This window comes from Clarias gariepinus, chromosome 24, assembly GCF_024256425.1.
Source record: "Clarias gariepinus isolate MV-2021 ecotype Netherlands chromosome 24, CGAR_prim_01v2, whole genome shotgun sequence".
In the NCBI taxonomy this organism is placed as follows: Eukaryota; Metazoa; Chordata; class Actinopteri; order Siluriformes; family Clariidae; genus Clarias; species Clarias gariepinus.
The window spans coordinates 17,437,080-17,451,924 of record NC_071123.1 but is presented as its reverse complement, the minus strand read 5'-3'; the positions used below and the strand labels follow the sequence as shown (position 1 = coordinate 17,451,924).

Here is a 14,845-nt window from a genome sequence, read left to right as displayed (position 1 = left end):
AAACCTGCGCCAAGTCGTTGTGCGGATCGGATGGTCAGCTGTAGTCTCTTGAAGGGAGCAGCTGAAAGACCAACAACATTTCAGACCCAAAAAGGTTCAAAACTAACAACAGATGAATGGATGAAACCAGACCTAACAGCACTCAACTTCTTTCTTTGGGATCAATCTGAATTCCATAGTCTATCAGAACATCTGCATGTGTACCAAACATCAGTTCTGAACCATTAAGAAATATTATATGAAATTGTATTGTTTAGTGTATATACAGTATTAGTGCCACAACTATATGCTACAACTATAATAAATGTAATTTATACATTTAATTAGATTTTTGGCCTGTCTGTGGTGTTCGTATAGCCCAAAAGTTCCTGTTTCTTTCCCGGACCCATTTTAACCCGAAGTTCCCACGGCATTTATAGACTTTTCACTTCTTGTTGCTTCTTGAAAAGATGAGGTGTTTTCTGACCAGATAACAAAGCAGTTTGTTTGCATACAGGTCAAACAGGAAAATCTGGACTACAGTTTTCTATAGAGTTTCTGTAGATTCATGCATTAGTAAGATGTGAAAGGAAAGACCTATTCACGCATTGCTGTATTACAAGTGTAAAAGTGGCACTTTAAAAAAAGATTTATCAGGCAATTTTAATAAAAAAAATTTGGTAGGAAACTTCAAGAATTTAGATAAATATTCTGTCAATATGAATGTAGACCAAAATGTACTTGAATTAAACCCAAAGCAATTATTTAATTTCAAATCCAATGGATCGAGGTACAAATTTAATGTAATAAAGACTGTAGAACATTTACAGTACAATACTGCATTGTCAAATTTAGATCCCTTTTCAGTAAGGGTGTATCAGTCCGCTTCAGCAGCTCTTTCCTCCCTTCTTGTCCACTCTGATTTTGAGCTGATTGACTTTAGCTTCTAGATTCTGGACCTCCCTTGGTGCTTGGATACACATAATCCCATCATGAGATATAGACACTTGCAGAAGCAGGGGGTCGACACCAATAGGAAGAATGTAGGTGCGTGTGAACTCTCTGGCAACAAAGCCGTGTTGGTCCATCCTCTGCGTATGTCTCCCAGTCACCTCCAGGAGATTATCCACTGTTCGCACATTCAGCTCATCCGGCGTGAACTGACAAACATCTAGTAGAACGCGATACCAGTCGTCGTCGCTGTCCACCTGCGAGAACCCCCTGTCCAGCTGTTTGTTGATGCGGGGACGGATGTAGTATCCGTGGTACAGCACCGGAGCCATCAGGTCCTGAGGACTTAATGCTGTACAGAAGAGAAGAGTGAAACTACAGTAAAATACATGATTTTGCATTATGGACAAAGATCATGCTTAATCCTAGCTCGAACAGTCAGTTTATCTCGAAGCACTGATTTATGTTTATTAGAGATTATGTAATTTGGATCACCACACCCAGGTAGATAGACTAACAAGAAAGATAGTAAGTGATATGAAGCAGGACCTTTAAACTAAACTGTTAATCTATCTAATGACCTGTAGTCCAACTACGGACCATGAAGGCCAATTGTATTTATTTCCATTATTACAGTCATGGTAGGACCTGCACTGGTGGCTCAGTGGTAGGTGTTTTGCCTGCCAGGCGGAAGGCCTGGGTTCGATTCCCAGCCAGTGCCCAAACCCCCCAGCCACTGGATGCAGTGCCGGTCCCAAGCCCGGATAAAATGGAAGTGTTGCGTCAGGATGGGCATCCGGCATAAAACCTATGCCAAGTTGTTGTGCGCACCGGGTATTCCTCTGTGGCGAGCCCTTGCCGGGAGCACCCGAAAGACTAACGACAACAACAGTCATGGTAGGACCTCAACATTTACAAACAACGGGCAATTTTGGGAACGCCGATTAGATTAATCTGCATGTCTTTTGGTGCCCACAGAAAACAAACCAAGGCAGGAATTGAACCCCGACCCTGGCGGTGCAAGGCGACAGTGCTAACCACTAAGCCACCCATGTTTGTAATAGTCTGAATCAATCTAAAAAAAAAAAAACAAAAGACAATATCCTGTTGTCTACTAGATCTTCTGGGATCCGTGTCAAAAGATGCTCTAAACCACATACTTTTTAACGAGTTCATCATGTTTAATCTGCTTCGTCAAACAGGATTCAAACTGTTTCTGGTTCATAGCACTTGCTTTGACTAGGTTTATTAGGTAACACATTCCACACATACTTCCCTGGTGGATGGAGGAATTTGGGAGTGAAAAAATGTATCCTGGCAAAAAAGGAGGTTTGCCACATGAAGAAATACTTCATCCCACAAGCTGATGTTGAAAACAGTGACACCCTGGTCAGTGAACACCATGCTGTAAGATGCAGATTAGCTGTTTATTGCTGGAGCCTGACACCACGATCTAAACAGAAACTCCTGCCTCTCTTATGTCACCGGAAGCACCCGGGTCAGATCTATTTACAATAATTGCTGTCTGCCACAGATCAGGAATCAGGCTTGATTGGCACCATTTCAATTTTGACTTTGCCTTACAGGCTTGAGTTAAATATTTGTTCAGGCCTTGATATGTCAACTTGCACTAGATAGAAGGCTATTTTTGTACGGTCACATGTAGAACTAAATATAGGCCACAGTCTAGGGGTTATATTTCGTTCAAGTATAACACACTGTCATGGTGGATGGCAGCTTAAGCATTTGTTATTTAATTTGGCGCATGTTATGCAGATCCTTTGGCACCAATTTGTGTTTTATGAGTGGCATTCTGTTTGTATTAAATTGGCAGGATATCATGGAATATTGTCGTTTGTGGTAAGAAGCATACAAGTGTGTACCTATTAGACACCAATGTCTCATTTTATAATCGATGTTGGCTTTTCAAAGCAACCTTCTAAAAACAAGATTTAGAACAGGTTACTAGAAAGAACAAGTTACAAGTTACTTTTCAAACATTTTATTGCATATAAGCGTAATACAAACCTCCCCAAATGTACTCCCAAAGCCTCATGCTGTTCCCGTACATTTTTATAAGCGCTGGTTATCCCATGATGGATCGCTTACCTTCTGCAAAGTTTTGGTCATATATCCGAGCCGGAGTGCACATCTCATAATTGACACTCATAGGGTATGCATGGGGAACGGTGCGGTCAGCCATGCTGAAACAAAACGCAGGTATCCTTTGTGAAAGAAAGAAGAAGAAGATCTTTCTGGTTATTCGGGAAGTCTGACAGTGAGGCAAGATGGCAAAGAGGGTGCAGATAAGGTGCAGGGCAAAGAGACTGTAAGCTTGTGACTCGGTAAGGGTGACAAACCGGGTCTAGAAATAGGTTGTGGCTTGTACAGCAAGGCCTACAGGGGGCAGATGCTGAACGATACTGGAAACCCAAACAGACTTGGTTCCTCATGTTCTCCTAGCAGAAGAATATTGTAGGGGACTTTTAATATGTATCCTTGGAAAATTGTTTAGGATGCATGATTTTATCTTAAGGATCATTGCATGCCACGTTCATATCAGCCCACCTGCTTCTGTTTTGTTGGGTCTTAGTGCAGTCACACACCACTAAATTGGGGCAATGAAATTAATGACATTGAATGTTATGATAACCAGCAGTAGTTCTGAAGTTAAAGAAGCTGGCTAAGACTCAAAATATGGGTCACAGAAATACCAGATTTGGTCACATGGGACCATGGGAGCTCTTGTGATACCTGGGTATTTAAATCAACAGCAGATCTGTATGAGCTACGTAATATTTAAAATATTAAATAATACAAGTCACTGGGAGTTGGTTAATCTATTTATATACAATTAACTTGAAATTTAAATTAGAACATTTGTTCCATTCTTTTGTAAAGCTGATCGGGCATTGGCCCTATCCTGGGTGCTTGTGCCAGACTGATTAAGCCCTCTGCAGCTGTCAGGCATCAGTAAATGCTTCTTTGGAACTGAGTTCACACTCTGTGGAGGGTGACTATGCAGAATGATCCCAGCACCATGGACCAAACAAACATGCCTCGCAACCAGTGCTCTGCCAAAAACAAAAGGTCTCAAAGGGAGCTCAGACCTTATGTCAGGGCACCGACAGCTTAATCTTCCCTGGCACAGAGCAAGCTTGCTGGGTTTACAGTATTTGTGCCAAGAAAGCCAAAGTCCATTGGGTACTCTCAATCCTACATGGCAAAGTTTTTCCTATTTAAAGCCTGTGGCATAATCCCTCCAGTGTCTTTTTCGAATGAAATCGGACCGCTGGTTTAGATAAATACCAGGAGAGGTGTTTGGAAGACGAGGGGGGGCAAGACAACTGAGAGAGGAGTGTGGGACAGGCAGAATGGGGTGGGATGGGGGGGGTGAGAAGCAAACAGTTTACATCATTGTTCCAGAAAGATCCAGGCCACGTCTCTGTTGCTGTCACCAGTAGTGTATATAAGCGGAAACTCAGGACAGGCACCGGGTTGTATCTGAGGTGCTGTTTAGATACAAAATGGACATCGCCATCCAGCATCCTTGGTTCCGCCGCTCTTTCTGGCAGTCCTTCTTTCCCAGCCGGATCTTCGATCAACATTTTGGGGAGCACGTCTCAGAGAGCGAGGTTTTGGCACCCTATCCTTCGGTATACTGTCCACGCCCTTCTTTCTTTCGCTGGCCCAGCTGGGTGGAGAGTGGGCTTTCTGAGGTGAGTTTAAAATCCAATATGTATTCTCTCTCTCTCTTTCCCCTTCCTCTCTGGTTTGGTTCTGGTAATAACTGACTACAGGAACTAATATGGAAATGTTTTTAAGAAGGATTCTTTTGTGGATCTTCCTGTCATTGAAGCAACGCTTATATTCTACAACATATTACAATAATGGAATGGTTTCCTGTATAACAGTGCATTCAGGTTGTATTGTTCAAACATTTTCTCCTTAGTTACATGCAGTGCTTTTCTTTCTACAAAAGAAAGGTCAACATTGAGATCAATCATTCTTTCAAATTAAATGATTCCACTGTGGCATGTGCTAGCATAATTATGCGATTTCACATGTGTACCTTCCATTTTCTCATTTTTAGATGAAAATGGAAAAGGACCGTTTTACCATCAATTTGGACGTGAAGCATTTCACACCCGAGGAACTGGGGGTAAAGGTCAGCGGAGATTACATCGAAGTTCACGCCAAACATGAGGATCGCCAGGTAAAGCTACAAGCTAAAAAATACAATCGCCAGCCTAAAGCGATAAAGATGAATATTTCAAAATATGAATAGTACTAACGGAGATTTCCAAATGTGTCTCATGTCTTGCAGGATGACCACGGGTTCGTCTCACGAGAGTTCCACCGGAAATACCGTGTCCCGTCTGGCGTTGACCCGACCAGCATCACGTCATCTCTGTCCTCTGATGGCGTCCTGACCATCACGGCACCTCGCAAGCCCTCTGATGCCCCCGAGCGCTCTATTACCATCACTCGCGAAGACAAGTCTGTGGTGTCTGGCTCACAGAAGAAGTAAAGCTCCAACGTCTTCAACACTGTTACCGGTGTGGTGTTCGTCCTGCTGATCCACTGCGCACCCCTGCACTTACACTCCACTATTAGGAGATAAAGATTGACCTGTTCATTTTATGGCTAAAAGGTTTCTCTTTTACAACCTGATGTTAAATTGATTTAAACCACTGGAGTTTTGTTTACACTGCACGGCCACTAGTCATAGACGGCATCCGCCAAACAAAAGGCCCATTGTCCAAACAATGGCTGCATAGAGCTGGTGAGGGTTTGCGTGTAGGAAGCCAGAGCAATCGTCGTGATGAAAACGAGAAATAATAGCATGACAGAACTTCCAAACCTATAATCTCGTTTCTCAAAAGAAGTCCACGTTTTTGTGTTTCGAATGAATAGAACGGGAGATGAGCTCTGTGGTATTAGAAAAAGGAAGTTTATTCAGTGATCTTACTGTATGTCTCATGTTCTCATGTCTTATGTCTCAGACACTACAAAGAGATCAGATGCAGGTTGTGAGGGGAAGAGCAAATGCTGGTGTGAAGAAAATGACATCTTTCTGCTCCAAACAGGCTCTGTATGAGGAATGGAACCTTGGAGGAAACCTTGTAGTGATAGTGGTTTTGAAAGCATGACAACTAAATAGAAGATTTAATAAGATTTTTTAATAATGTCTCACTTTTTTGGCATTCGTTAAAATGCGTAACTTAAAACGAGTACTTGAGTGGTGTGTTTGTCCCGTGTACACGTTTGGGATGGTGCTTATGAGTTAAAGGTTTTTTTACTTTTGCCAGAGCACCACCTCATAATAGCATCACTGACAAAGCTGCTAAAAACAAAGGCCGTTCTTGAGTCACTTGTTTTTGTCACAACGTTGTGCTAAAACCAGGATTTCGTACAGCTAATTTCTCTCAAGTTCTCTGTGTTCAACATGACATACTAAATACCTAAAGAGGAACAAATGTGAGGGAGCACACAAGTCGAGGTTGAGTCAACATGGCTTTTCTTCTGCTTTCCCATGTTATTTTAGTATGAAACGTCATAATAAGAGCAAATCACTAAACTGGTCTCAGATTGGTGCAAAAAAGGCCTAAATACTATTGTTTTGTTTAATCTCTTGCTTTAACATTCCTGACTTTTCACACCACACCACTAAGCAATACAGTATGTAACTATAACTTTTTAATTCTGTGTGTATACTTATGGCTGCAAGCTATTAATAAATCCTGTGGTCATTTAAAGATGAAGCACGACTAGAGTGGGTCTCTTTTTTTTATTTCTATACATAAACGTGTAAAAACTAACGGGTGCCAATACTAAAAAGTAAGCGATGCAGTCTGTGGGTAGGTAACGTGTAATGCATTATTAACACATCACAATGTGTAATGATATGAGAAGTAATGATAGTACAAGTATTGTATACCAACTTAATTAAGAGCTAACCAGAGAAAGGAAATTGAGTGCTGTGAAAAAGTATTTGCCCCCTTCCTGATTTTTAGTTATTTTATTTTTTTCATAAAATATTAGGGCCAGGCAGGTTTAGACAGCTTGTTCCTTTAATAAATGAAATCATCATGTAATACTGAATCAGAAAGGGGCAAATACTTTTTTACAGCACTTTTTATAGTAAGAACCATGTCATTATTAATGGCATGCTAATTAGTTTCCAATATTATTGACCGAACAATGCACACGAATTTTTAAGGCTAATACTTTACAAATTGATTCTAAATACTCTACAATTATCACTCTACAAATTGATCATGCAAATCACAAGTGGGGCGTCCATTATTGCTTGCACCGCAGTTACACATGAACTGATGTAACACATTCACATGGGGAGACAGTAGCCTTGAATGGAAAGTGCTGATAAGACAGCGCGGCCAACAGGAGTTTTAATATAACTGGAGTGGCTACATGGAAACGTTAGCTAGCAAACACTTTATACAAACTGAATTTACTGTCCATATGTGTCCATGACTGTGTGTGCAACTTTTTTTTTTGCTTACACTCTCTGCCAGCTTGTGGTGGAGGTGAAATTAAGCTGTTTGGGTGGTGTCTATAAAAAGACTGATAGGAGGCTCGTGTAAACAGACCGGACTGCAATTTTTCAAACAGGCTTTCAGACACATCTGTATTTCCAAGATTTTTTTTTTCCTAGTAAAAAAATTTTAATAATCAACTGTTGCACTTTTAACATCTTTATTTGCTCTTGACGCAATACAGACGTGTACTCATAGGAAAGATGTGACTTTATCAAGAGGCTACAACTGGTTTTCATAATAATTTCCAGGATAACTGATCAGGGCTTCCCGGGTGAGTGATGCCTACCAAAGTCCAATCTGTAGCAGGAGTTTGGCGCACACTTGGTGTGAGGTGGGTCCAATTCAGGCTGGTGACCCGGGAAGCTTCTGGGCTCTTTCTTAAAAGCTGTAACATCAGGAAACAAGCTTAATTAACTAGTGATATTTATTCGTCAGTTAAACCATTGATTGTTTAATTTAAACATAATTTTTTATAATAATAAGACTTATAAAACATGTTAATGCTTACCACTGTAAACTGGTGTTTTATCTTCCTTGTTGTAGGTGGAGGAGTATGTGGTGTCATAGTAGTGAGAAAACTGCAGGAAGAGATTTTAAGTGAATCTTTTAAAAACGAAACAAAATAAAACAATATGTGTATAAAAAAGAAAATATATTAATAAAGCACGTCAGGTTAAATGTCTCACGGTGTTTAAGCCTTGATGAGTGGACATGGGGAATAAATCAATACCTATCATGACTCATTCGTTTGTTTGTTTTTTTTTATTTGGCTCAGATGTTGGAAAACCCCTGCTATTTATACACAAAGGCCTGTGATGTCACAAGACTTGCACCTCCTCGTTTATAATCAAATCAAATCAACAAATCAACATTTATTTATATAGCCCTATACAAAATGAAATGACAATCAGAAGGACAGTCTACAACAACGCCTTAGTACATACTGTGCCATGCATTAATGTTTTATAATTTAATTTATACACCCCATTCCATTTCATTCAAGACTCAAAGGTCAAAACACTAGCTGTAGCATTTACAGTATGATAATTAGGCAATATTATGGCATGGTGCTGTTGAAATCTCTAGCAGTTAGGAGACGATAATTAATCTGGCATGAAAGCAATCTCAATGCCAAGCCCAGCTGTAATTAAAACCACAGGTTTTTATATCATTATTGTTTCTAGAGTAAAACCCAACTACATTCACACAGAGACTTGTAGGGCAAATCCTGTACATTATTAAAAGACTAATCATGATGTGAATCTACTTTCTGCTGAAAAGCCACCATGAACCACATCTCTTAACAATATAAATGCTAAATAAGTTTGATGCTTGATAAATTTTATTAAATCAGTTAATCCTTACTATTGTATGGGTTAGGGTTTTAGACTGCTGATCAGGAGGTTCCCGGTTCGAGCCACTGTTGGACCCTTGAGCAGGATTCTTCACCCCAAGTGCTCAGATATAATCAGGTTCGAACTGGCAACCTGACCCCGTAAGTAACTGCTACAGAAACAACAGATATATCTCCCCCCTATTTTTTCTATTTCTTTTTAGATAAGGAGACCTGGGGATGAAATTGGTATTCCAAAAGTTTAAACAAATGATGTGAACACTCGGGCCTGGGCTCTTCCACTCCAACCTTGGATCTTGATTGATCTTTCATGCTGGTACAGGATTTACAGAAAACTGTAATGCTAAATCACACTGTATGTTTCCAACTTTGTGGCAGTTAAGGGAAGAACCACATATACAGTACAGCCATGGCCAATTTTGAGAATGACACAAATATTAATTTTCACAAAGTCTGCAGCTTCAATGTTTTTAGATATTTTTGCCAGATGTTACTCTGGTATACTAAAGTTTAATTACAAGCATTTCATAAGTGTCAAAGGCTTAGGCAAAATTGTGAGTGGGCCTATTCCCTTGGCTGAGAACCGACCTCTTACATGAATAGTCTCAGAATACTTTACATAACACAGGACTGATGGTGGCGCTCACCTTTTCTTCTCTGGCCAAGCTTATATTCCAGATGCCCCAAACAATCAGAAAGGGGATTCATCAGAGAAAATGACTGTCTGAGTCTGTCTCTGATCTTTGTCCTGGCTTCTTTGCTGCACTTCTTGAAATGATTAAGGTGCCCGTTACCATTAGTCCTGTGTGTCAGGCCAACAGTAAAGCACCCTGAGATCATTAATGTGTCACAATTTTGCCTAAGAACACAGCCATGAATATAGAATGGAACAAAAACATCCTGAGAGAGAAATTTTACAATGCCTTTTCCAGCATGATGATGCACCTTTTCATAAGGCAAAAGTGGCTTGGGGAACAAAACCTTGATGTTTTGGGTCCATGGCCAAAAAACACCACAGATCTTAATCCTGGTGAGAACTTGTGGTTGATCCTCTAGAGGCGGGTGGACAATCAAAAATCCCACAAATTCTGAGAAACTCCAAGCATTGATTATGCAAGAACGGACTGCCATCGATCAGGATGTGGCCCAGAGGTTGATTGACAGCATGTCAGGGTGAACTAGAGAGATCTTTAAAAAGAAAGGCCAACACTGCAAATATTGACTCTATTAAAAAATGTAAAACATTATGACAATGACACTTATGAAATGCTTGCAAACAAATTTCTGTATACCAGAGTAACATTTGCCAAAAAGATCTAAAAACAGTGAAGCAGCTCACTGTTTTAGCAGCTATAGGAAAAATTATATTAGTGTCATACAGCCACGGCTGTACTGTACATTATGGTAATGTTCAGTTAAGAGCACTTACAAACCTGGGACGGCAGAGGGCGCCGTAATGCTTTTGCTCTACCGATGTCGAAGCGTTTTTCTGACCAGTTTCCGACCAGTGTAGCGACTGAATAGGCGTCCTCGTTCCTAGTGCAGCGCCAGCCATACTGAGCGAACTTGGCGTCTTCAGTGAAATCAGTCCAGACTTCACCGTGACCGGAAGCGCGAGTCATGTAGTAAAAAGGTGTGCTGCTTTCCATCCCTGAACCGGCTATTTTGTTAAAGTTACTTAATATTATAATTAAATAGCTATAGATAAACAATAATTAAAAAATGATTAATTGGATTTGAGACTCCCCCTAACGAAGAAGAAAGCTCTCGCGCACCTTGCGTTGTAGTCATTCGTTCCTATGGTTACCACAGAAGCTCACGTGCTGCTCACGTGGCAGCTTCCACCTTCCTATATAAGTGGCCTTACAGGGGATCAGCGCTGTAGGGCCACATTACTACTATAATAACATAGTCACGTGACAGTCATCAAGCCCATTCGTGAAAAATTGGCTTATAATAGTTATTTTGGGGACCATTTCTTTTGCAGGAGTTTGTTATACAATATACAAAAAAATTTTTGTAAATAAATATGTTAATCTATATATATAGATAACACTGCATGGAGGGGCTTAGTGGTAGCACTGTGACCTTACACCTCCATGGTCCAGGTTCGACTCCCACCTCAGGTCTGTGTGCATCGAGTTCGTGCTTTGTGGGTTTCTTTTTGGGTTCTCCGGTTTCCTCCCACAGTCCAAAGGCATACATGTTACGCTAATTGCCGTTCCCAAATGTCCCGTAGTGTGTGAGTGACAATCGGGTGCCAAACTGGCAACCTGTCCTCTTAAGTAACTGCCACAGAAACAATGAATATATCTCCAGGGTGGGAAGTATCCGTTGCGCGGTGTCGAATGGACTTGGACGGACCAAATATATATAGCCTTATATATATAAACTGCATTATAGTGCATTTTATATGCAAATTTCCCATTAATGTTTACGAAGGCTGTCACATGACTAGGACTTATTATAAAGTAATGTAATATTTAATCAAAATAAAGATGTAGAATTATGTTGTTGCAATTACATAGGGGGCACACTGGAACTGCTTTTACAGATAAAATAGTGTGCAATATTTTAAAACAACATCATTTAAAACTCATCCTTTGTCCCTGGATGATTTGGTGGTGTTGGTTCATTATTCATTCCATCACCACCCATTGGTGGTGATGGTTGGTGTCATGGTTGTTGCTGCTATTGCTGCCGCTGATGATCGTGACATGATGATCATCATGTGACACAAAAAACAACCTGGAAGTTGGTAGTAGCAGCTGGCGTTTATTTAACACTAAACAATTTAAACAGTGTGTGGCTACTTGTAATTAAAACTTGTTTTTTCTAAATTATTCTAGAATGTTTTTGAATGAAACTTCTTCATACACCAATGTGTTAGAAAAATATTGCGTGCTAATTTGTAAATGCATGCTAGCTTGTACTGTAAAGTGCAAGAAAATAATGTCTCCATGGAAGGCGTCAGCATCTCAAGCACAGTAGAAGTCCCATTTCTAGTAAACAAATAAACAAGGAAACAGTTTGCATATAAATATTCACATCATTTCAATGTAAAAATTATTTGAAAACACACAAGCAGTACTTTGATATTGATTACACACATTGGTTTTGACCTCGACCTCGGCCGGCATTAAAGCATGGGTTTCTTCGACTACGCTGCTGGGGAAATGGCCAAGCCGAGCCTCCTGCTCACTATAGTACGATCCCTGGACCTGATACATATACGTACATACAGTTATTTGGTTATTCATATGGAGGAAGTCCTGTATGAAGGAAGTCCTGTAGCATTCCTAAAACTTACACTTCCAGACCAAAAGAGGTTGCCCTGGTCTTTCAGCATGGCGTAGACGTAGACGAGTTGGCCTTGGTGGATGGGAATGAAACGACAGTCTTGTGGATAATAATCCTGGATGGCTCTGGCAATAAGAATGGGATCTGGAGGAAAAAATTTGTTCTATGTTAGACTATTAATGGAAAGGTCCACCATTGTTGAATATGTTTATATCGCATAATCTGTGATGTATGTAATTTGCAATACCTATGTGGTATGAACGAATCTCTTTTGTTAGCTCCTTAAAAAGAGTCATAGTGATTTTACTCATTCAATATTTTCACCAAGTTATGGAAGACATGTAGGAAACTCTACATTTAAGTTCAGGGTTAGATAAAATACACAATTCCTTTTTTCGATTAAAGATTTATTCATTACAAAATAAATCTTGGCTACCACTAAAGATTACATCTTGATTATAGAGCTTATTTTTTTCCCCCTTAATAACTCAATAGATTTCTGCAACAGACAAAATACTGGATTTTGTTGTCTGCATTTATTTAGTATGATTGGTGACATTTAGTAAATCTACCTCTAATGATCATGCAACATTGCAGTATACCGATGCAAAAAATGTTTTCACGCTTTTGGCATCAAATTTAAAATTAATACTCACGGCTGCATTCTGCATCAGCGCATAGTTTCTTGTCCGAGAGTTTTGGCATCTGTCGTCCAGCCTCTGTGTGTACCGGCAGCAATCCACATAGCACCACGACCAGTGCCCAGAGAGTGTAACATCTCTTCATGGTTAATATCGTTGGAGTCTACTATGAGTGTGAGGTGCAGAGCTATGGGCAGTGAAAGAAATCCAGTTAAAGCCTTGCCTCCACACCCCTTCCCACCAGCTACTGAAAACAAATACAGGGTGGAATGATGGCTAAATGTGCTCCCGGGAAAAGAAATATTTGCCTGGTGGCATAGAAAAAGCCATAGCCAAGGCTTGTTCTTACTATCACTAAAAATTAATATTTTTGGAACATCCTAAATCCAGCACATCATCATATAGTACCAAGGATACAAAATTTTATCCAAGTCTTTCTTTTGGAGCAGAAGTATTAAAATTAAAATAAGTATTCATTTTCCATAACTGAGGAGAGGACTTGGCGAGGGGGGAGTCCCACAGGCTCCTGCTTGTGTACTGATACTCCACACACTCGCACCACTGTTCAAAGTCTCCTAGCTCCTACATCCAGGCAGTCTGCATGTTAGGCCAAGACTCAAACTACTCACCTTCCAGGACAGAAAATAAACAGACCGAATTCCTAACGCAGTCTCAATGGCAACATTGAGAAACTAAAATGCATAGAATTCATTATAACTAAGAAGCAGAACATTCAAGATGATCTTGTAGTTTATCCCAATCATATATGTACAGTATATATACTGTAAGTCTATATTAATTGTGGTAGCTAAGTGCTTAAACCATTAGTCTTTTTTTTTGGGAGGTTATGAGTTCACATCTCGCTACTATTAAGCTGCTACCAGGCTACTCGGTTGTATAAAACGAGATAAATATAAGCTGCTCTGGATACGGGAATCTGCCTAATGCCATAAATAGGACACATTTTACTACAAGGAAATAGAAGAAAATAAATACAGAAGACAGATAAAAGGAGAAACAATACATAGACGAAATGGGTGTGACGAGTGAGAGTATATTCGGATCTAGTCAGAGATACCCAAAAATGTATACACACATCAACAGGTGTTATCTAGGCCCTAAACTGAATTGAATTTAATTGAAATTATGGCAGCAATGTTTAGTATTATGTTTCCATTAAATTGGTGGCATGGTGCATGGAGTTTGCATTTTTTCCCCATGCTTGGTGGGTTTCCTACAGGTTCTCTGGGTTCCAAATTGGCTGTGGTGTGTGAATGAGGGTGTGAATGTTGACCGGAGGTCCTACCACGATTGTACAAATGGATATAAATACATTGGTCACAATTGGCCTTCACGGTCTCTGGTTAGACTACAGAGGTTCCTAGATGGATGGATAGATGGGAAAGATGTCAATAGTCGCACCATTGTTGATGCTATCGTGTGACTATCAGGAAAGGCATAAGTTTTTCATGATCTCAATGTATGCATTTTTATTGGTTGAAGAATTCTGTCTCGTCTGTGATTGGACAAAAAACTTGAGCATAAAGGCATTAGCGTTTTTAGCTCATTTGGGCAGAATATTTGTGAATTAGTAAATCACATTTAGACATAATTAATTAGGTGATTTATAAATAATGATGATGATTATGATTATTAAAATAATGAAAATAAAAATACAAAACTGTGAGCATGCTTTTATTAGGAAGCTTTTGTAAAAAATCTGCCTTCTCCATTATGATTGTTTATAAGAATTCTGGTTTGTCTATCATTGGTTAGAAACCTAGCGAATGAAGGTGGGACTCAAATTGTGTTAGTTTATACTAACTGTACTGTATACTGTAGTTTGGTGATATTTTTGTTTAAACACAGCTGATTTGTTAGTTTCCAGGTTCATGGGTTGTTTAAGGTTCAGGCCTTTAAAAGCTTCCAATCAACATTTGATTCAATGGAATTACATTTCATCACCATCTTATATGAATGTTAGAGGTTGTTGTTTTGTAAAAACTCCAGGAAATCCAGAAACTACTTAAACCAGCCTGTCTGGTGCCAACACCCAT

At 39.8% G+C, this 14,845-nt stretch overlaps 4 protein-coding genes across 4 annotated transcripts; 1 reads left to right on the top strand and 3 right to left on the bottom strand.

The window, feature by feature from the left end:
• Positions 1-725: 725 nt before the first annotated feature.
• hspb2 (heat shock protein, alpha-crystallin-related, b2) lies at positions 726-3,265 on the bottom strand. The gene is made up of 2 exons (XM_053485921.1): positions 3,040-3,265; positions 726-1,282 (listed from the first exon to the last, which is right to left on the bottom strand). The coding sequence occupies exons 1-2, from the start codon at positions 3,131-3,133 to the stop codon at positions 867-869; spliced, it is 510 nt and encodes a 169-aa protein (XP_053341896.1). The 5' UTR covers positions 3,134-3,265; the 3' UTR covers positions 726-866.
• Positions 3,266-4,400: 1,135 nt separating this feature from the next.
• On the top strand, positions 4,401-6,695 carry cryabb (crystallin, alpha B, b). Its single transcript, XM_053485573.1, has 3 exons — positions 4,401-4,649; positions 5,024-5,146; positions 5,258-6,695. The coding sequence occupies exons 1-3, from the start codon at positions 4,458-4,460 to the stop codon at positions 5,459-5,461; spliced, it is 519 nt and encodes a 172-aa protein (XP_053341548.1). The 5' UTR covers positions 4,401-4,457; the 3' UTR covers positions 5,462-6,695.
• A 938-nt stretch (positions 6,696-7,633) lies between these two features.
• Positions 7,634-10,612, bottom strand: cfap68 (cilia and flagella associated protein 68). Its single transcript, XM_053486004.1, has 3 exons — positions 10,281-10,612; positions 8,002-8,071; positions 7,634-7,878 (listed from the first exon to the last, which is right to left on the bottom strand). Exons 1-3 carry the CDS (start codon positions 10,494-10,496, stop codon positions 7,751-7,753), a joined length of 414 nt encoding a protein of 137 aa, XP_053341979.1. The 5' UTR covers positions 10,497-10,612; the 3' UTR covers positions 7,634-7,750.
• Positions 10,613-11,626: 1,014 nt separating this feature from the next.
• mia (MIA SH3 domain containing) lies at positions 11,627-12,980 on the bottom strand. The gene is made up of 4 exons (XM_053485980.1): positions 12,804-12,980; positions 12,158-12,291; positions 11,958-12,068; positions 11,627-11,849 (listed from the first exon to the last, which is right to left on the bottom strand). The coding sequence occupies exons 1-4, from the start codon at positions 12,931-12,933 to the stop codon at positions 11,826-11,828; spliced, it is 399 nt and encodes a 132-aa protein (XP_053341955.1). The 5' UTR covers positions 12,934-12,980; the 3' UTR covers positions 11,627-11,825.
• Between the last annotated feature and the right edge of the window lie 1,865 nt (positions 12,981-14,845).

Coding starts and splice junctions, on each gene's coding strand:
- hspb2 (XM_053485921.1), bottom strand. CDS start 3,133: ATGGCTGACCGCACCGTTCCCCATGCATACCCTATGAGTGTCAATTAT. Junction 1,283..3,039: donor TGACCAAAACTTTGCAGAAG/GTAAGCGATCCA, acceptor TCTTCTGTACAG/CATTAAGTCCTCAGGACCTG.
- cryabb (XM_053485573.1), top strand. CDS start 4,458: ATGGACATCGCCATCCAGCATCCTTGGTTCCGCCGCTCTTTCTGGCAG. Junction 4,650..5,023: donor TGGAGAGTGGGCTTTCTGAG/GTGAGTTTAAAA, acceptor TCTCATTTTTAG/ATGAAAATGGAAAAGGACCG. Junction 5,147..5,257: donor CCAAACATGAGGATCGCCAG/GTAAAGCTACAA, acceptor CATGTCTTGCAG/GATGACCACGGGTTCGTCTC.
- cfap68 (XM_053486004.1), bottom strand. CDS start 10,496: ATGGAAAGCAGCACACCTTTTTACTACATGACTCGCGCTTCCGGTCAC. Junction 8,072..10,280: donor GGCGCCCTCTGCCGTCCCAG/GTTTGTAAGTGC, acceptor CTCTTCCTGCAG/TTTTCTCACTACTATGACAC. Junction 7,879..8,001: donor TAAAACACCAGTTTACAGTG/GTAAGCATTAAC, acceptor CTGATGTTACAG/CTTTTAAGAAAGAGCCCAGA.
- mia (XM_053485980.1), bottom strand. CDS start 12,933: ATGAAGAGATGTTACACTCTCTGGGCACTGGTCGTGGTGCTATGTGGA. Junction 12,292..12,803: donor CGCTGATGCAGAATGCAGCC/GTGAGTATTAAT, acceptor TTTTTCCTCCAG/ATCCCATTCTTATTGCCAGA. Junction 11,850..11,957: donor AGGTCGAGGTCAAAACCAAT/GTGTGTAATCAA, acceptor TTTGTTTACTAG/AAATGGGACTTCTACTGTGC.